Source organism: Equus caballus, chromosome 16, assembly GCF_041296265.1.
Source record: "Equus caballus isolate H_3958 breed thoroughbred chromosome 16, TB-T2T, whole genome shotgun sequence".
Classification (NCBI taxonomy): domain Eukaryota; kingdom Metazoa; phylum Chordata; class Mammalia; order Perissodactyla; family Equidae; genus Equus; species Equus caballus.
In genome coordinates this window covers 88,774,217-88,795,954 of record NC_091699.1, presented here as the reverse complement: position 1 = coordinate 88,795,954, position 21,738 = coordinate 88,774,217, and the positions used below count along the sequence as shown (strand labels likewise).

At 43.8% G+C, this 21,738-nt stretch overlaps 1 protein-coding gene across 4 annotated transcripts in view; it reads left to right on the top strand.

The window, feature by feature from the left end:
* Positions 1 to 21,738, top strand: part of SLC9A9 (solute carrier family 9 member A9) — a 510,485-nt gene that overhangs the window by 218,165 nt on the left and 270,582 nt on the right. For all 4 annotated transcript variants that reach the window (XR_011426649.1, XR_002800813.2, NM_001434675.1 and 1 more), the window contains 1 exon segment: positions 18,108 to 18,246. Coding sequence is in view for 2 of the 4 variants with exons in the window: in NM_001434675.1 (NP_001421604.1) it covers positions 18,108 to 18,246 (139 nt within the window). In the remaining 2 variants the exon portion in view is untranslated.

Here is a 21,738-nt window from a genome sequence, read left to right as displayed (position 1 = left end):
TGCTCCCACCTCAGTCAATAAGTATGACATAGTATAAGAGTAAGTTTCAGTCTCCTTTTAACTCAGTTCTGAGATTAATAGCATCTTTCGTGGATTCGTGCTAAATGTTCTTTCACTTTCTTTTTGCTAAGGATTAAGAAGGAGAGTGAAGAGGAAGGCTAGCAAAGAAATGTTTGTCATGACACACGTTCAAGACTTTATACATTATGAGGGGAGCACCTGTATGCTGAGTTTTGAGTGAGTTTTTCATAATCCCTAAGCATGATGTCACAGCATTTTAACGATCCCATAGATCATGTCCTTGATGGAAGCAGCCAGACAATTCCACAGGATGTGTCTATGAGGGAACAGAAAAGTGATATCAATATTGGGTAACCTATGGAAATAATAAAACCTCAAAAAGTTGTTCTTGTAAGACTACAGATAAATAAGCCTTGAGCATAGCACAAACGTCTATCAAAATCAAAATCCTTCACTCGCTTTCGAAGAACTCTGACACCTGATGAGATGATTCAGGTGTGTGGGGATGTGTGGCCACTTCCGTCTCTGAGTGTGTGTTGTGTACGTGTGCTGAGAAGAAATCAGGATTTATATTATCTGCTGAGAAGAAATTAGGATTTATGTTATCTGCTTTATCTCTCACGAGGTTCAAATTCCTTGAAGAAAAGTTATTCCATATTTTTTGTGGGCCCTAAAGCTTTAGAGTGTATATTTCACCGCCAAAATTATATTTCATCCAAACTTTGCTAAATGATGTTGCACCCTGGTTTGTTTTTCTCCCACGGCTCAGCAGAAGCAGAGAAGCCCATGGAGAAAATTTTTGCCCTGGGCTATAGGAAACATATTGCAAAAAGGCTCCATCTCATCCTACTCCAGGAAATGGCTGAAAACGAAAGCCTTCCCCCTTTCAGCCCAGCCACCAGGGATTGCTTTATTTTTATTAGAGGACAAGGCAGCATATTAAAATCTATTGTGCAGCAAGCAGTGTGTCCCATCTCTCTCCTTTCTTCTGCCAAGTTTGTTCCCCATTCAAGCCAACCAAGCAACTGTTACACACGAGTAAGCCAGAATTTGGGATTAGAACACCACTTGATGGAATCTTCCCAGAGAAATCTTCACTGCTTTTTGACCGGCCACATTTATCCCATATATAACTTGTCCTGGCAATCAGGGGTAGTTTTTCAGTCAATACAAGATTCTGCCCGACTTAAAGGTTCTGTTCAGTTCAGTTCTCGTGATCTCTCCTGCACCCCCCCCCTCATTTCTACACTTCACCCACACCACCCTAATCAATTTATTTATGGCATTGCATCACCTCTTAGTTGAGAGACACAAAAGGAATGTAACTCTAACAATTTTATTTTCACTAAACTAGGCAAGAATGAAGGACACATTGATTTAAATCCTGACGCAGAAAAGGGAATGTTGAATGGTATGCAGCAATAAAGAAGGGAAATAATCATTCTCTTCGTTAAGAAGTCAATACATTTTCAAGGTATGGTAGCCTCAAGCAGATGTTTCATAAGTGTTTTCAGTAGAGAAGGGATCACCATCTGGCACAAGATTCGTCTTAGTATAATTAATTTCTCATTTAATAAATGCATTCAATTTTGCTGAGCCACCTCTGAAGCCAGGGGAATATGGTTCTGCAGGGAGGATCTTGAATCCGCAAGGAGGGTCAGGTCCATCAGCTCCACTCAAAACCTTTGTTGGTGTGCTGAAGTCACCACGGACCACTGTCCCAAACCCTTGCTTGTTTTGAAGCACAAATCATGTGTTCAGGAGAACTCATTGAGGGTCCCGTTTCTTGGTAACATCCTGTCTAGATGTCTTCAAGTTCGCTTTGGTGGTGTAGGCGTCCATCATTTTGCCCCCAGTAGACACTCCCTTTGGAAATACATTCCATTCTGATAGAAAAACAATGTTTTAATTATCTGTAAAATTTAGTGGCAGCCAAGGACAGATATGCCACTTCCTGCCAGATAACAAGCAAAACATTCTACCTTTCAAACAAACATTTTGTTAAGCCTAGGGGAAAGTCTGAAGGAGAGTTAACCCTGTTCCGCCTCAGTTTCAGCTGCCCTTGGAGCCACTTTTTTTTTTTTTAGTTAAATAAACACGTTAAGTAAGAACTAAAGAAATATGCAGGCATAAGTTAAACTAGATGCTTTAAAGACCTCACCAGACACATCTAAGATGAAGACACATCTAAGACAAGAACTTGCCTATTGGGACCACCACATATAACTAACCTTTGTTGATGCACATACTTGCCAACATAGAGCTTACTGGGTAGGGGCAGTGAGATGGAGGGCAACATGGGAAGTTCGGAGCCGGGTTCTAATGCCAGTCCTACCACCTACTTGCCATGCGACTTTGGCCACGTAGCTTAACCTTCCTCAATTTCCTCAACTTCTCCTTGTGATGTGTAGATCATATTATCTCTTCTGTGGGGTTGTTGATAAGATTCCAAATAATGTATACAAAAATGCATATCACAGTTCTGGCTTGCAAAAGGCCCTCAGTAAATGGCAGCTACTAACATTGCAGTGTAGAAAGCAAAAAGTCCAAGAGAATTTTAACACTGAACACTTTGCAGAAATAGACCATGTATGCTTTCCAAATTCAGTACTTAAGACTAAAATTAAACTGGTGTTACACAGACTGATCACTCAATTTACCGACTCAATTTTATATCTTACTAGTTTATTCTATTATGGTTTGAAAAGCTGGAAATTATTTTTTTTCTCTCTCATCATTTTGGTAACTTACTGATTAAGTTCATTTTTCTAAAATCTACAATTGCAAGGGCTGACTGTTTTCAATTTAAATAATATAACAGAACCAATGCCTTCCTTCCTCTCCTCTGCCACCTACACAGACTGGCGCCGGAGCCAAGGACTGTCAGGCAATTCCAAGGCAGAAGATGGCAGAGGCGCTCATCAGTTTCTCTGAGACTTTCAATTTCATTATGGTCCCCACATTCTGGCGTTAGGTTTGTGGGGCTTAGCATACTTTGCTGTGATGAAATTACCTGGGTCTTCAGCATCACGTTCCGTATGCACTCATGGTGCTGTAACCTCTGATTATGTGCTGGCCTCCTCCTGACGATGTTTCGTTAGCATTAAGTGATAACGCAGGCTTTTCACACACAAACACAGGGATTTTGCTATTTCTCAGCATAAAATTGTTTAGAGCTTCTTCCTCTCTCTCTCTCACACGTACACACACACGCACATTTAATGGATATGAAAGCAGTCACAGTCCTTTATTGTTTCCATCTGTATGGCCTTCTCCTCTCCTGTCGTCGGCTCACCTCTGTTTCCGTTTGGATGCTTCTGTACAATGGACCTGAGGCAGTTTTTAAAACTGAATTTTCCAAGAAGGTGTTAATAGATTTGAATAAAAATCTAATGAATACGCTTAATCCAGAGGAGACAATGAGGAATAATTATTGAATTCTGCCCTTTCTCTCAAAGACTTTGCAATTTCTATATAACCTTAGTCCCACTTAAGAAGTGAAGTTCAGCACTAGCTGGGAGCATACCCGTTAAATGGGTAGAATGCTAATATGAAAAACGGCTGACCAAAAAAAAAAACTACAAAGAAAGAGAGTGAGCGAGCGAGCCCTGCCGTAAAAGGAGTGGAGGGGAATGGTCAAAAAGAAGCCCTCACCATCTGCCGCTTGCCCTCCAAACAGGAGGAGCCCCATCTCTGGGCACCTTGTACCAGCTTCTCTTTCTGATCCACCCCAGCTACCTGCTCCTACCCTATGAATCATACAAACAAGTCTCTAATTTTAATCCATGTCAGAAAGAGACATCTGCATCCCAAATGCTTTTCATTATCAATGTATTACTTATTTCATAATTTAGCCCTCGAAGGACATTTCTCCCCCAAATTCCTGGGGGACCTTCAGCCTGTTTCCCCCATTTGCTCTCATGACATATAAATAAAGACAGTGGATCTTTTGGAGATCTTGCCAGGGGTGCACTGAACCATGCCTGAGAGCTGCTGTGTCTCACACATCTGGTTGACCCAAGGAGAGCCAAACCCTGGTGGTGGTGGTGGTGATGGTGGGTACCCTGGCAGGTGACTTTGGATGTATTGAATCAATAAAGTTGACACAAGCTACACCATGAATAGAGAGTAGGTTTGATCCTGGCCACAAGTTAATTTGTGCTTCATGGTGTTATCTGCTATACTTCCTAACTCTGTCATTTACTCCTGTATAAAGACAACTCTCAAAACCTCACCTTACTATCCAGATATACTGAGATGTGTCAACACAAATAATCCATAATCAATCTATAAATCAAAACTGAGGTGAGTTCATTATGAGCCGATTTTGTGAATTATAGCCCAGGAGAACTTTTCCACCAAGGAAGGAAGCTCTCTGAAGAAGTGGGGTGTACCGAGTGGTTATATACCATCTTGGAACAAAGAGCATACATCACATATGACCGGAATTTCTCTTTTACTGTTGTCACGAGATGCTTAGCTTCACAGCAGGTCAGTGGTTGCAAGGGATGCACAGCAAGTCGGTGGCCAGCAGGTCAGTGGTCATGAGATGAGTTAAAGCAGGTCAGTAATTAATTCTTAGTTTCTGGGAAGAAATGCTCATCCTTAAAGAAATGCTGATATGAGGAGGCAACATCCCTATCTTTAAGGGCATCATTCTTGTCTTTGGGACATTGTAAATGTTTAAAGCACATGTACGATGCATGCTTAACAGGCCGTGTGAGGCCTGTCTGGAAAAGCAAGGTCAGGCCTAATTAGTTTTAAGCCAAATAACTTCCTCGTATACTCCAATACATCCAATTGCTTTTCATTCATTCATCAGATGTCAGGAATTGTCACTCTTTCTGACCTGTCCTTATTCACATATGTTCTCCCATACCACCCGGGCCTGAGTAGGAGGTATGTGAAAGGCCATGGCTCAGGCCCAGGGTTTCCTCCATTGCCAAGGCCCCCAGTTCCTGTACCTTGCACAGGTTATCTGGTTCTCCCTGTGTCTCACGTCCTGCAGATTGCTGTCTGCCTCAGCTTTTGACTACTGCCTTCTTATTCTACCATCAGTATGTTTGTACTCCTGCTTCAGTGGTTTTAACCTTTCTGGGGTCATGGCCTAAATGGAGAAGGTGATGAAAGTTAAGGAATCTCCTTCCAGAAAAGTGCATGTATGCATTTACGTTGGGTTCACACCATCCCTGGGCTCCCTGAATCGCTGATTTCCCAGCCCCCTTCCTGGTGGTCTACTACTCATTGTGGCTTGCTTACCTGGTTCTAACCTGAAGCCTTCCACTGACCTCCCTCCACCCCAATTCCCAACCGAGCCTTCCAGCCTGCATGTTCCCCCAGCCTCTGAGCTAGTACCTGCCTAGCTGTGTACAAACTATCCTCCTGAGGTTTCAAGACTGCCTCAGAGCACAGCGCCCTACATCCCAGCACCGAGCAGTGGCTTGTGCTCCTTCACAGCTCAGCAATGGCCCAGTGAAGTGTTCGTCCCCATGCTTGGCCTCTGACTCCAAGTCGTAGAAACTGTAGTGCATGGGGTGGGAAAGGCCTATTAAATGCTTGAGTTAGGAATGTCTCAATTCTTACAAGTTGTATTGGTTTGAGATTCAAACATACCTTAAAGTCCACATTCTTATTCCAGATAAAGCTGTGTCCTGAAGATCTAGTATCAGAGATGACTCCTCTGTGGAACTTTAGCATTCCATAATATCTACTTTATAGCAACTCCTAGACACAGGTAATGAAATTTACAAACATTATGTGGAGGCAAAACCCTCTTTGGTAAGATTTGTTGGTCTGCAGTTTCCATGCTTCAAACATAAAATTGAAATCTGTGGGGTGAGGCAACTGCCTTGGTAAAATACATCAGTTTATGAAGATAACTATGTGCTTTGCCTCCAAAGATAAGCTTGAACTAAGCGAAATTATCTGCAACTCTAAAAAGATGGATGCAAATTCTTAATTAAATTAAGTTGTGATTTGGGGCCCAGATGCTCATTTAATTGCTAATAAGTGGAAGAACAGGGGAAGGGTCTGCAGGAATGAGCTGATCGGTGCAAATATTTCTGGGAGTTGGCTTGTAACCAGGTAAAGAGTCCGTCAGGCTGTCTCAGGCAGCTTTTTGTAATAGGAGTGAGGTTTGTCTAAGGTGAGAATGCAAGGCACCCACATCAAAAAGGCAGCCCATTGTCTATAGAAAGTCCTTTGAGCCAGCCTGAGGAAACTAGCATTTCATTCAGCCACTCATCTCTGTTCTCAGCACACAGCATTTGTGAGACCCTGCAGGCCCCAGTGCAAGCAACGGCCTGTTGGCAGATTCTTCTTCATCTCTACGTAGCATGCAGTGAGCTGCAAAGTGGTGATTGCCATGGAAGCAAACCCCGTTGGCTTCATGACTTTTCCTCGTTGTTGCTAATCAGCAATTCCACACAACTTCATTAGACACCCTCTGTTTACGAATATTTTTTGCTTCAGCTACAGGAACAAGGTTTCTGTGGTATGTCTACCTTGGTGTCCCCTTCTCCGGCAAGGCTGCTACAAGTTCAGCTCTGCTGGATTTGCAAGGCAACCATGGATCTTTTGTGCTTAGCTATTGTTAACAATTTACACGCACCTGTCTCCTTGTTTGATACTATCCCAGTAGCCTTCTGCTCTACGGGCCTCATTAGGAAAAAGATGAATTCAGTATTTGATCTCACTCTAAACATATTGCTCATCTACCCCAGAAGATTCTTATAATGTTCTGACACATTAATTGGAATCCCTAAATACCTCCATATTCTTAGAAGCAGAGTTCAGTTTTTAGTGATTTCTTCTGAGCAAATGGTGGAAGATGTAGTGATCATTCCAACCATAATATTAATACCAATAAGAGTAACAACAGTAATAACAGCTAACATATGGAGTGCTTTCTATGTTCCGGGGAGAAGCACTGTACACACATTTGAACAGTTAATCCCCACTCTATGAAGGAGGCACAGTGGTTACCATTACCATTTTTCAGAGGAAGACAGTGAGACACAGATTAGCAGTTACTGTAGAGACAGTCATCACGCAGGAGCACAGGGTGGACAATTGCGTAGGATGAAGCCCTGCATTGGCGGTGCTGTGAACGCCAAGAGACATGGAATATAGTTTCATACTAAACCCATTCAATACAGAGGAGAGGTCTCCGTGAAGAAATCCTGTCCCAAGCGTCACTAGGTTGTCAGCAGAACTCCTCATACTGAAGTGGATATATTAGCTAATGCAATTATTTTCCCCACAAATTAGGACCAGAAGTCCTAAAGTCTCAAACTCCCAGGGGTGGTCTTTGCCTCGATCCTCTGAAGGTGAAGCGTTTGTTGAGTTCTTTGTCTGTGAGCACACTCGGGTGAGAGATCCAGGGTTCCCACTGCCCGGTCTGCCCGGTACGCAGGCTTCAGTAGGTGAGACCTGAGCTGAATAGCTGCTATTCCACTCACTAGTAAGCTACCTTGAGCAAATGACTTACCCTTCTGGAGTCTGCTTATCTCTAAAATGCAGATACTTTCTTCATTAGATTGTTGGGATGATTGAATGAGGTGAAATATATACAATTACTGAATCTCTCTAAGCCATAGTTTCCTCATCTATAAAATGGAAATCATAATAGCACCTACTTCAGGGGTTACTGTGAGGGTTAAATGAGATAATGTTTACAAAAATGCTTCACCCAGGGGCTGGCCCCGTGGCCAAGTGGTTAAGTTCACGCGCTCCGCTGCAGGCGGCCCAGTGTTTCATTGGTTCGAATCCTGGGCGCGGACATGGCACTGCTCATCAAACCACGCTGAGGCAGCGTCCCACATGCCACAACTAGAAGAACCCACAACGAAGAATATACAACTATGTACCAGGGGGCTTTGGGGAGAAAAAGGAAAAAAATAAAATCTTTACAAAAAAAAAATGCTTCACCCAGTGCTTGACACCTCGTGAATCTCCCATAGTTAGGAATGCAGGGAATAGTAAGTATTCTGAGTTTTCAGCAAACATTAGAACGCCTGACCTCCTTCTCCGTTTCAACCTTGGGGATTAATATTTGGTCTTGCTGGTACCTGTTAATGATTATATTTCCATTTTAACTAGATTTCCATCTTTAGTGGCTATTAACCTACTTTTCTCTATCTTTGATATCTATTATGACTAAAAGGTTCACTCACGTATCACAGTACTCTTTGGAGCTAAGCTTTCATTAGTGAGGATTCAAGAACTGAAAAGTTGGAGAAGGGGTTGAAATTCCCATTAGATCGTGAGAATTAGTCTCTCTCTCTCTCTCTTTTAAATAGGCTCTCAGAAGTGAGATTCAAATTCCTGTTTCTGCTTCAGAAAAGAAAGAAAAAAAGAAAACGAAATAAGAAGAGAATTTGCAAGTTACTTTTACCTCTAGGACTATCTCGAATTCCTTTCCTCTCAGTATTAGGTGTAAGAGGAAATTTCTCAAAGCCCACAGAATAATTCAATTCTGACAAGACTTTTCAGGCTAAATTGCGAAGTAATTTAAGATCTCCTTTTAAAGAAAATGCACATATAATTCATAACAGACCTCCCTTAACGCTGCTTCCCTTTTAACCAATTTTAGACTCAGAGCTCTCTTTGTCACCTTCAAGTTGGAACTTAATGGACCAGAGCCACTTAGGAATCTGTCAAAGGCTTTATTCTGAGCTGAAATTTGTAACTGTTCTTGACGCCCTTATCAACCTGACTCCAACCTCAATCATCGGAGCCTTCATTGCATCCCCATGGTAGTACTGCTGCTTACTCTCTGAGGGCTCAGCCATTGCCAGTGGCAGGATCTGGATTGGCACGGAAAGCACCCTACACCCCTCTCCTGGTCATCCTGGAGGAAGTTGGAAAATAGTGAGTCAGTGACTCTTGGGGCGAGAGGTTCCCTGAGCCCACATTGTTAACCGTCTAGTGCATGAATTTTCTCCATAGCACCCTGGCAAGTAACTCTTTCATTCCATGTTTAAGTATCTCCAACAACAGAGAACTCACTACCCTTTTACAGAGCCCATTCTATTTTCCGTCAGATCTAAGAATTAGGAAATTTTGAAATAGACTATATAGCTGAAATCTTTTTCACCTATAATATTTTACTTTTGGACTTTATCTTGCCTTCTGGAAACACAAAGAATGAGGCCAGTCTCTCCTCTGCATGACTACCTTTCAGATGCTCAATGCAGCTGTTTCTGCTGAATTCATTTGTCCTTTAAACTCTCTTCCTTCTTTCCTTCTTTCTCCTCACTACCCCACTCTTTCTCCCATGGTCTGCCGTGATTTGTCAGGCCTCGTTCAGATGATGGCATCCAGATGGATAAGGAGACGCCTGGTCTGCTCCAGATGTTGAGGAGTAGAATGCGACCATGCTGTTTCCTGTCCAGCTTCCTCTACTGTTATTAACATAGCCTTCACCTGGAATATTCTATACCACAGCTCTCCGCTACACCAAACCCTCCAGTGGCTGCCCTTTCACCCCTAGAAGAAAGTCCTAAGTCCTAAACATGGCCTGAAGCTTCCACAAGATGTGGCCCGAGCCCCATCTCCAGCCCTGTCTCCCACCACTCTTCCCTCACTCGTTGCCTCCAGCCACACTGCCTCCTTGAGTCTCCTCAGACCCACCAAGCGAGCTCTGCCTAAGGCCTAGAAAGCTCTTCCCACTCCGTCTCATTCAGGACTCCACTTAATAATCTTTCAGAGAAGTCTTTCCTGACCACCGTAACTAAAAAGCAGCACCCTCGTCACTTTCTATCGCGTCCCCTCATGCTGCTCTGTTTTTCTTTTCAGTCTCTGTTGTTAGATCAGATATTATTGCTTAGCTATTTATTATCTTGTCTTCTCCACTGGAATGCAAGGAACACGAGATCAGAAGCTTTGTTGTGTTTCCTGCTGTATCTTTCATGCACACAGGAGGTCCTCAATAAATATTTGTTGGTGGAGTGAATCCGTTAATTCAGCCTGAGATGGGATTATTCTGGGGCAGCCATGATTCCCTAACTCGTGCTTGCCGCAGAATTCCCCTTGTCTTTTACTTTTGCACCAGACCTCAAAATGACAAAGTGATATTTGTCAAAGATTTGGAAAATTACCCTTTGGTATGAATTTGGATTCTTAGGGAGCAACCATTAACTAAACGGGCCTCTAGAAGCTGAAGGTATTAATTAATGTGCCTCCCCAACACAGCTCTCCACCCTGCGGGGTCGTTGGCCCTTGGGAAGGTGAAACCCTATGGTTCTAACTCAAGCTCGGCAAACTTCTGGCCAGAACCTCTTATTACTAACAGGCAGCTCTTCGAACCTCCCAGGGTACCTGGAATGCCCCCAATTCCTGAAGTCATTATGTTTTACAGCAGATTCTCTTGACAGAGCTTCATCGGCCTTTGGCAGAACATAAGCCAGAATAATGGGCAGGCAGATGCCAGAATGAATTCCAATGTGTACACACAATTCTTGGCCCCATAAAAATCAATTCCTTATTCATAATTAAGGAACTTCTTGAGAAAGGGCAGGTTGGTACAATTATTAAAAGATAAATAATAGATAAGGATCCACTTGTTTCTTTTTTTTTAAGAGATAAAAATTTTAAACACAAAATAGCACTGTAATTACTTTTTCCTCGACTTTGTTTCTTCCCTGTGACACTCAGAGCCGACCAAACCGAACAGCTTTTACAAATTTTCATTGCCCCTCTATGTTGTGTTTCTCCTTAAAATGTATCCTTAAGTGCAGAATTACAAAGAAATCCATCTAGGGAGAAAAGAAACTAGAAGCACCCTGACATAAAGGTCTCAAGACATCTCATCCTGTGGGCCTTTTCCTGTTTTCCAACTTGGGTTTAGGGGGTACAGCTGAAAACAAAAGTCACGAAAAGGCTCCATACTATAAAGAGAAGCAGGACTCCCCAGCAGTTAGGACCAAACACCTCCCAACTGGTGTAATTTGCAATAGAATCAGCCTCATTTCCTCCAATCCCCATCCCATCTCCTTGGCCTCAAGTCAGATAAGAACTCCCTCCCCATGGGAGTGCTTCCTCTCCCCTAAGTCAAGTGGAAGGGGCTCCCTGGAATCACCCGGATACACTGGGGCTGCCTGCAAGAAGAGGCCTTGCCAGCTCAGTCCCCACTGGGGGAAACTGCAGAGGGACTGAGGCCCTCTCAAGACAGAGGATGGAGAGAGGGTTGTTGGATGTGGCTTCTTGGAGTGGGAGTGCATAAGAACACAGGGACCGGCCTAGAATTTCTGAAAGGAGTCAGCTGGAGCCTCTGTGTCTGTGTCAGCAGGACCTGAAGGCTCTCTGGTTTGGTGTGTCTGGGGAGTGGGCAAGGTGAGCCCATTCAGCGCAGTGCCTCATGGCTCATGGAGGGGCCTCATGGGTACCCCAAATAAGTGATATTGGGGGTCAAGAGAGAGGTGAGAGCCACCAAGCTGCCCAAGTGGCCCCTGATCCAAGCCATAGAAAAGGGCTGGGAATGTGTATAGCTGTCAGGGCAGATGGAGGATCGAGTGGCTCCTGTGAGGGGATTGTCAGCAAAATGGAAGTCCCACCATATCAACAGAGACCTCCAAGAGAGGGATAAAGCAAGAATGAGAGTGAGGCCAGGGACGCCCACCCACCACAGACAAGCAGTGGGCCACATAAGGTGGAGAGCTTGACTCCCCATCCCGCCTCTGTGTCTCCAACACCAGGGGCACTGGTGCCCTGGAGGGAGGGCAAGGAACAACTCCTCTGCCTCTCCTCCCTTCCAAGCCGTTCTGCCTGCTGCTCTAGAATATTCTGCAGAGAAAAAAAGAATCCTGCTTTGAAGATTCAGGTTTTAAGCTGGACTGCACTAAGTTGTAATAACTGAAAGGAATTGAATAATGGAATTGGACCAAGACATACATTAATGGAACTATACATCCAGCACAAAGAAGGAATCGTTGGAGGCAGTCATTGGAGAAAAAGTAAACTATGTATGTATATAGATATATATATGGGATATCTATATATATATATCCCAACTAACAAGGAACTCTTTAATAAACTAGTGCCAGTAGTTAGAAATTTTTTTGTTAAGGATTAAAGATTTGGCAGAGGAAATGGAAGGTCTTTTTGTATATCTTTGGCTATGGTATCATTTTCTCATTTTTTTCTTTAATGATTAAATTCATAGGAATTCTGAAAGGGATACAATGTGTTTGCTTAATACTTTCCTTTTAAAAGTTTTCAAGTGGCATTGATTTCACGTTAACAAAAGAAGTGAGACTGGACTGGGAGAGAAGGGAAGCGGGTTGTCCCAGTCAGGTGCCCGGGACAGTGGACTGTGCGAGTTGGGAGGACCAGTCAGAGGAGAGTGTTGTTATAAAAGAACAGCTGCCCAGGAGCTTGACGCTGTTGGGTAGTTTCTGTGAGTAAAATACTTTCGCAGTAGCAGTGAAGAATAACGGGAGTGGATGGTGTTGGAAATTGGTGATCTTGAGAAGGAGTGTAAGAATCAGGAGAGAGATGACTCAGTAGGATCCAGAAAGGAAAGGTGGCCAGAGTGAGAGGGGAAGGCATTGGCAGCAGTGATGGTGGTACCATTTATAGGATACTTTCCCTGCATTATCTCATTTCACTCTCAGCATAAGTGCAATACCTCCTCTCTTCTTCCTCCTTTTCTTTCGCTTCTCCTCTCCCTTTCCTTCTCATTCTTTTCCTTCATCACTAGCATTTTTTGAGCATATGTGTCACATACCCTTCTAAACAAAACAATTTGTAAGATCAAATGATCCCTAACACCCAGAGATCCTAGGCCAGGAAGCAGTCAGTAAGAGTGTAAGAAAGATAGGTGATGATGTCGCAATTCTGTTCTAGTTGAGGTGCTGATTGGACTTCTAATATGAAATACTTTTTTTGGAACTAAACCAAGCACTCAATTCAAAAGAGAGAGAGAGAGAAGGAGGAAGAGCAGACAGAGGGATGGTTTATGAGAAGAAGGATGGTTACTTAAACGCTTGTCTAGTTTTTCCTATGTGTCAGGTACCATTTCAAAAGCCTTATAAACGTTAATTCATTGAATTCTCATAGCGGCTTTATGTGATAGGTACTATTGTAATTATCCTCATTTTATAGGAAACTGAGGTGCATATAGTTTAAGGAACTTGCTCAAGGTCACACAGCCAGTAAGTGGCAGAGCTGAGATTTGCACCCAGATCTCAGATTCAGTTTCTACACTCTTAACACCACCTCAGCTGCCATGTGTGTTCCCTGAAAGAACATCATGAAGATGAAAAGATAGATAGTTGAGAGATGCTAGAGTTGCCATCATGTCTGTGAATCTTCAGTGATACAGTGAGCAACGTGATGCTTTATGCACATTGCTGTCATCAAAGTAATTTACGATATTTCATCCATTTCAAAATTTTTGAATAAAAGATGCTGCACGCATTTATTTCTGAGAATGGATACAATATGCCATCATCAAACTAGTTTTCGCTGAATAATCTGTTCCTGAACAGAATGAATCAATAACCTGGACTTATTTCCAATTTATGAGATGAATATTTAAACACCGCTATGTATTTCTGGTCATGTCGTTTTCAAGGATGTGGGTTCCGTCCAACTTAAATATACTTTCCCAGAACTGTGGGGCTCGTAGATCCATCTTCACAAGCTTGTGTTATAAACAGTGCCTCTTCAGAGTAGCGTCCCAAAGAACAAGCACCACACAGATTAGCTGCAAGTGCAGTTCCCTCCTCTCCCACCTCCAGTATTTGCATCCACTCCTGGGTCAAGCATCTCCCTCAATGTTTCTCTCTTAAGTCCAAAGGGCTAAAACTGCTAGAACATGACATTCCTCCCTCTCTTGGGTTGAAGTTGGGAAACGATACGTGCTACCCAAACCCTTAGTTGTTTCCGAAAAAGACCTTCTGCAGCTGCTGCTCCGTGATCCCAAGCCTCAGTATGGCAGCTGAAAACCGGAGCCCAGAGAGATGCCTCCTTTGCCAGGGATTGGAGCCTGGAGCAATAACTTGCTAAGATCCTGGAAACTGGGAGAGATGCAGCCTCACTGGGCTGCCAGGTTCCTGATGACTTTGCCTCACTCCTCACCAGAAGCCAGAGGGCTTTGCCTGCAGAACGTCTCTGCTAAACCAGGGGAGGCACAGCTAAGCTCAGCCTCCTGGGCTGTTCCTGTCCTGGGGCAGGACCCTGCCCAGTCTGCCTAGGACACCCTTGCCCTCCTTGATCCCCAGAGCCAAGAGCTCGTGCTAACCATGACAAGTTTTTAGCCTCACTTCTATGGCCATTTTCTCCCTGGAGACCTTTCTGTTCCCACGCAGAAATGCCTAGTTCCTCTGCAGCCACCTGGGAGCATGGTGGGCCGGGAGCAGAGCCACGCCCCGGCTCCCTACAGTTGGAACTTAGGCTTGGCTCAGCCACAGCTCTCTGCTCTCTGACATTATGAGCCCTGCGGAAGTGTTAACAGGATGATGATGACACTGGTGATGAGGGTTGACATTCACTGAGTGTTTATTTTTTTTGTGCACATAATCAGCACTCAGTGAAGGGCCCTACAATCCACAAGATAAATATACAAGTTTTAAATGTACCTCATATCCTCCACATTTTGGGGGGGGGGGGAGGTGGTAAGTACTATTATCTCCATTTTACAGACTTTGACACTGAGTCTGATCGTGATGAAGTAACTTGGCCAAGGCCATCCAGACAATAAGGGTCAGCTCTTTGAGGCTCAAGTTAAGAGTCTCAAGTGTCACCTTCAGGCTTGGATTAATGACCCTAAAAGTAACCACAACATGACTACATACAGTCACTGTCTGATAAAAATGCTGGTAGATGACAATTCATTTCAAGGGATGAGTGGCTTTTGCAAGCTTCCTTCCTGTCTGCATTTCTTCCTTCCTTTCTACTTTCCAGTCATCCTGCCTCCATTCGATTAACCTTTATATAGCCTGCCATGTGCCAGCCACTAGGAACAAGACTCAGGCCAGGCTTGGCAAAGCTTAAGTCCAGGAGCCGAAGCCAGCCGTGAAAGCAGGTTTCCACGAGAAGCTCTCGCCTCTCGTAGAAGGGGAGAGAGGGTGCTGTGTCCCCATACAATGCACTCCGCTCTATCCTTGCATGCAGGAGGTGCTGCCATGTGCCATCCAGGCATGAAATTACAGGTACCTGAACTCCTATTGCCCCATAGTCAGTGAAACGCTCACTCAACAGTTCTGATGAGGGTTCATATTTTCTTCCCAATAAGATCACTTTTTTGAGGGAGAAGCAAGAAATTTATGTTTTGAACTTAATAGCTATTTGATCTTAATTTCTCTGTCCCTTAGTTTCTTTATTTTATTAAAAAAAGAACGAAGGGAAAGGTGGGCTAGCAATCCCTGCCCTGTTTACCTGGCGGAGATGTCACAGGGCCATAAAGTTATAACGTAGGCAGAAAAGGAACAAATGTTGTGTAAATGTGAGGGCTTTTGTATATTCTTAATATGGAATTTAAAGCTCTGAGTGATGCCCCACCTCTCTCCACCCTCCTCAGGTGCCCACGTCCACGCTCCCCGTGTTCCAGCCCTCACTGTAGAGCTCTGCTCCGAAGGCCCTCAGCTCATCTGCCTCCTTGCCTTTGCTTTTGCCCTTCCATGGCCCCTCATTGTCTGTTGACTCTCTTCCTGCTCAAATCCTAGCTCCTTTATTCTAAAATAGCACCCTTCTCCTCATTCGCACCATTAAATTCTGCGTATCTTTCACAAACCCACACTCAGCACATAACTAGAGCTAGTCACCGTCTACATCTCAGGCTGCTCTGCCTCAATATGCCTTGCATACCGTTCAGTAACAAGCTTGTTGACTCAAATTCTGCTTCCCTTCTCTATGCCCTTCCCTGCCTGCCCCCAGTCCCTGCACCCGGGGCATCACCTGGCACAGAGCAGGTACCTGAGGCATGCATCCTGGGGAGCTGGCAAACTCAGTGGACAAGTCCCGTAGGTCCAGGAGAATGAAGCTTTTCCCTTCAGTTAAGTCAAATGTCACAGGGAAGGTATGAAGTTTGGCTGTACCTTGTTGGGTGAGGTCAGAGCCCAGGAAGAGAGCGACATCTCCCAAAGTGCAAACTGTGAACCAGTGGGGTTACCAGATGATTTAAGGTGACACACAGGTGAACATTTTTTTCAAATTTAGTGATTACATAATCTGTTATGTATTAAATAGAAATATAATTAGCACATCAAACCTGGGTTTTCATAATTATTTTTTAATAAAAGCTCTGATATTTGAATAAAAATGAGTTGACTTAAAGAAAAACATTGCATAAGTAATAAATAATGGTATGGGATATGGCCAAATGACGTGATGGCGGTGCTCCAAGCTTGGGAAGCATCCAGAAGGGGAAAACACAACCGGGGAGTGTAGAGGTGGAGACGGGGGTGAAAACGTCCTTGCTGCAGGTCAGATCTACTGGTAGAGACTCAGGAATCAACAGAATTATTTACAAAGCTTTGTTACTATGCAAAAACCTTTGTTTGAAAAGGAGCATGCAACTGGGATGTTTTCTCATCATTATTTTTCTTCATTGGAATGAAGAAAATGAACGCCAACTCACACATCAACATTTGCAGCCTTGGGCACCAAGTTTCATAATGGCCATGAGGTTTTACACCCTTTCCCAGGACTGTCAGAAACAGAGGACCCAAATATGAGAATATGGGTTTGCTTTTCCTTTTTTTCTGCAAAGCACAACACTTTACAAAAAGAAAAACACTTCAAAAGCAATCCTTTTCTTGCATACATTTCAGGGCTCCATTCGAGATCCACATTTATCTTCCTTATCCAATTACGTGATCAAAGCAGAAGTGTTTGGCCTACTTTAGGGGTTTAAAGACTTCCGGGGAAAAACTAAGAACACTTAAAACTACCTTTATTATGCCACACGTCTTCGTGTAAGAGAATTGGAATCTACTCCCCTACCCCCCCCAACTAGTCTCTAGACACAAAAACTCAGGTCGGAGAGTTAACATGCTCAAATCATCCGAGCCACGAAAGATTCAGTTACATCTCGGCAAAATCCAATCTAATCTCAAGCCAGTCTGTCTAGTGTACTTTTCACTCTCTGTGTACTGCTACAAAGTCCCTTCCAGAACCCACTGCGAAACTCTTGATTTTTCCTCATTAAAGACCTCATTTTAAAATAAAAACTGCAAAAAAGAAAATCTGAAACGTTACTTCCTTAGTCTCCCCAAAGCTACTGGTTCTAGGACATCTGTTCATTTTAATGCTGCAATATGGAGTTCATATTTCCTAAAATAGGACACACCTTGTCCTTCATTTAATATGAAGGGATTTGAGGCCCTGGATAAAAAAAAAAAATAAGTGGCAAATGAGATGCCCTCCAAAATATTTAAGTGACCAGATTGCCTATTGGTGGATTGATTTTTCCCTCTGGAAATAAATTTGTTGGCCGCCACCAGAATTGGGGTATAAAAGATGACCCCGGGCAGCTGCTGCCATTTGTTTCGGTGGGAAAATGAGAGTTTTGTCTCTCCCCGGGGGTTAATACTGTGATGCTCTGAACGTCTTCTGGGCTGTTTCTGAAGGGTTACACTAGAGAGGAGGAATACTTTGTGGTTTATGACAAGATCACAGCAGAATATTTTGTACATGCTGTGATTTGTATCGCCCATTTGTGCACAGGCCATAAAAGTGCACTTTTTATCAGGAACATTTGTGAATATATAACAGCGCTGAAGACATATGGCCACTAAATAATTCACAGTTATCTATCTCCTCAGCAGATTCCTTATACACCTACCATGTTTTAATGCCTAGTTTGCTCAGAAACAATATTCTTTACGACCCTTCCAAGATAAAAATGTTTACTGACTGGCAGCAATATATGGATACCGTGGGGCTGGGCTGTAAGGAAGGGGAAAGATTTCTGCTTCCTCCACCTCTTTCTGTCCTCATCTGTCTCCCCGAACTCTTCCAACCAGCACCTAACCTTGTAGGAAAAGGTGCCCTTCCCAAAAGTGGGTACTGAATTCTGACTTCTGGTATTTGGGCCATAAGATGGCAGCCACTGACTAACCTTTACCCTCTTCTCTTTTCAGTTCTATATCCATTTACAGTCCCAAGGAGAATCCGAATGCATTTGATGCTGCAGCATTCTTCCAGTCCGTGGGGAATTTCCTGGGGATCTTCGCCGGCTCATTTGCAATGGGGTCTGCATATGCTGTGGTCACAGCACTGATATCCTTTGTGTGTGTGCAGAAAGCTGGGGACTGCTAAGAGCAGTCGATGTCCCTGGAATGCTTCTCAGGATGGACAACCTTCAGGTCAAGAAATGGCTAGATAGCCTAGTTCAAGTGTGACACAGCACCACTGGGGCCATCTTAGTTCTGAGTCACCCTCAAGGCATAGGTTGGTAGCAATGGCAGAGGGCCCCAGGTTCTTTTCCTGTCCAAGGCCAGTTCTAGCACTACTGATGCTATCTGATCCTAAGATATCAATAGTCTAAAAAAATTGCCTCCTAGGAAAATAGGTGGAGGGGGGCATCAGGATTGGCTGTATTAGAGTCAAGAGGAAGAACCAAAGATCCAAGGTCAAGAACAACACAGGGTTGACTGGAAGTGATAAACTGGGTAGTCTTTTCCTCCTTTTCAAGCTTGTGTCAATAACTAGCTCACAGGGTTGGCCAAGCCAAAGATGACTGTGAGTTTAAACAAGCATCCATAAATATTTTATGGAAGGAGGTCTGCAAGCAGTGCAGAAATGACATGTTTGCCATATCTGGGCAATTGTGTCATCTCGTTTCCTCTTTTGCAGTAGAGGGGTTGGAGGATGGATAGAATTCCTCAAGAATTTGAGCCAGGTAATGAAGCTGGTCTGGTGGGCTGTTCACTCACAGCAGTTGGATGGGGAAAAAGTAGGTCAGAGTTGAGGAGGAAAGCCAGAAGGCTAATGTCAAGAGTGAGGGATTTATGGAAACCACAGAGAAGAGGCAGAGCAAAGGATCGAGGACCAAAGACCTTGGGGGAAAAGAGAAGGAGTAAGGGTGCAAATGGGGTCAGGGCCCTGGCAAAGAAGGCAAAATGTTGGAATGTTTTTCCATGGGGACTGGCCCAAAGATTCACTGAGCAGCCGCTAAAAGGCTAGGTTCTACTAAAGGTTTCTAAGACAAATCAGAAGATGAATAAAACATGCATCCTGCCTTCACTTAGTGACAAGCCTGGAAAGACAAGCTCTACAATAAGAGTTGAATAGAATGTGAGCACCAAAGCCACAGCCAACTTATTAAGACTCTAAAAATTCAAATGAGGATGAGTCCATTGTGTCTGGAACAGTCCAGTCAACTCTTGGCCAACTTCGTGCTTTTGGAAAACAATTTGAAAAGCAATATTTACATGCAGAGAGGGACTTGGGTTTGGCCAGAAAGACAGATAGGATGTAGGCAAAGGCTATGCAATGAGTGATTCAGGAGAAGACCAGCATTCATGGAGGTGCGGGGGTGGGGCTGATGTGGTACATGGCAGGTGTGCCTGAGGGGACCAGAGAGCTCGGGCTGGTGAGCAATGGAAGATGAGGTGACTCAGGTGGGTTGGAGTCAGCTTGAGGAGTATCTTGGAGTGTTATTCAGAAGAGTCTGAGCTTCTTTCTATAGTCTACAATTAGCTACTGAAGGTTTCTGTTCAGGAGAATAACACATTGAAAATCCTGTTCGTAAAGACATAAATGAGGAACTGGTACATAGGAAGACTGGCAAGAGGGCTAGAATCAAGCGAAACTGAGATGATGAGCTGTGAGGGGATATCAGGCAGGAGACCGATGCTTAGAAGAATCTCTAGGACTTAACGATTGGTTGGTTATGAGAGATCAAGAAGAGGAGAGAATCAAAGGCCACTCCCCAGTTTTGTCCTGGAAACCCTGGAGAATGTCAATCCAGCGACAAAAATAAAGTCAATCAGAAAAGATAGGGCTGATTTCTCACAAAGTATGATTAATAATCTACCCAGTACTTATAGTATGTCAGGGTTCCTGCTGTTTGTTTTGCATACTACCCCTCATTCACCTCACAATGATCACATCACACAGACACTATTTTTATTGGATGCTGAAGCTTAGAAAGCGTAAGTTATTACCCAAGGCCACGCAGTTCGTAAGAAGCAGAGCCAAGATTCAAATCCAGGGAGTGAAACCAAGAAACAGACCACACTCTTGGGTGTGAATCCCTATTGCCTCTTACTTATTGAGTGGTATTATGATGGTGGTCTGTGTTCTTTAGAGTAGGGTAATGGCAATGATGATAGCAACGTTTAGTGAATGTCTAACATGTTCCAGGGCCTTTATATATATCTCCCCCTGTGAATCAACCCTATAAGAAAAATTATTATTATCCTCACTTTACACATGAGGGGAGGAAACTGAGGCTCAGGGAGGTTAAGTAGCTCACTCTGGGTCACGGATCAGTAATAATGAACACAGTAATAAAAATATCATCTGAAATTTATTGAGAACTTTACCATGTGCCAGCTGTTGTCTATAGTGTTTTGTGTGGACTATCTCAGATGGCTTTTATGAGAACCCTGGGAGGGAGACACTGTTCTTATCCCAGTTTTACAGCTGAGAAACTGACACATGAAGTTTACACAACTTGTCTAAGACCACACAGCTGGAACATTTCAGGGCCAGGCTTTAAACCCAGGATTTTTGGCTTCAGAACCTGCACTAGATGGAAGAGCTGAAATGGAAACTCCTCTCTGCCTGATGTGAAGGGAAATGATGGACACAGGAGTAAGCATGTTGATAAGGGAAGGGCTAATTCCTGGAGATTGGAAACCTGACATGAGATTGGATCAGATCTGGGAGAAAGCGGAGAGATGGAAGAGAAGAGGGCTCAGTCCCAGGGGCAGGACGGCTCATACAGTGCCTGATGCCTTGGTTCTCAGACTGTGAAGGAGACAGACACACAGTCATTCCCTCCATCGTAATAACCTCCATACCTTGTTCGTGATGAGGCAAAGGCTCCTTAGGGTAGAGGCCCTTGGGCTCTAGACAAGCTTGGGCTCGACTGAACTACTTTCTGGAGTTTGACAGAAAAGAATGCCCTATGATTCTTGATATTCCATTACTCAAATTGACCTGAGCCTTTCCTGCGACAAACTAGTGGAGGGAATTCAGGGGAAGATACCCCGCTAGAAACAAAGCCGGCCTCCGAGTGATAAGAGGGGATGCTGAAAAGGGTCAAAGGGCAGCCCATGTTTTCTTCCAGATAAAGAATTGCTTCCAGATCCTTACTGAATCCATTTCCAGGAAAGATGTTTTACAAAACAAATTAATTTAAATCACACTAGTAAAAAACTAACATCTCCCTTATGGCATACCAGGCCCCCTGCTGCGTGCTTAACACGTAGTAACTGGTTTATGCACCTAAGAGGCAGGGTGCATTATTACCCCCAATTTCAGACAGGAAACCAAAGCACAGAGTGGTCAAGGGACATGTCTGAGCTGATACAGTGAATGTAAACCCAGATGGAGTTGGCTTCCAGAGACCACACTCCCAACCATGACATTATTCTGCCTCTTCCTGGCATTTGGCCTTCTAAGACTTTTTTTTTTTTTTTTTTTTTTTTGAGGAGGATTATCCCTGAGCTAACTACTGCCAGTCCTCCTCTTTTTGCTGAGTAAGCCTGGCCCTGAGCTAACATCTGTGCCCATCTTCCTCTACTTTATATGTGGGACGCC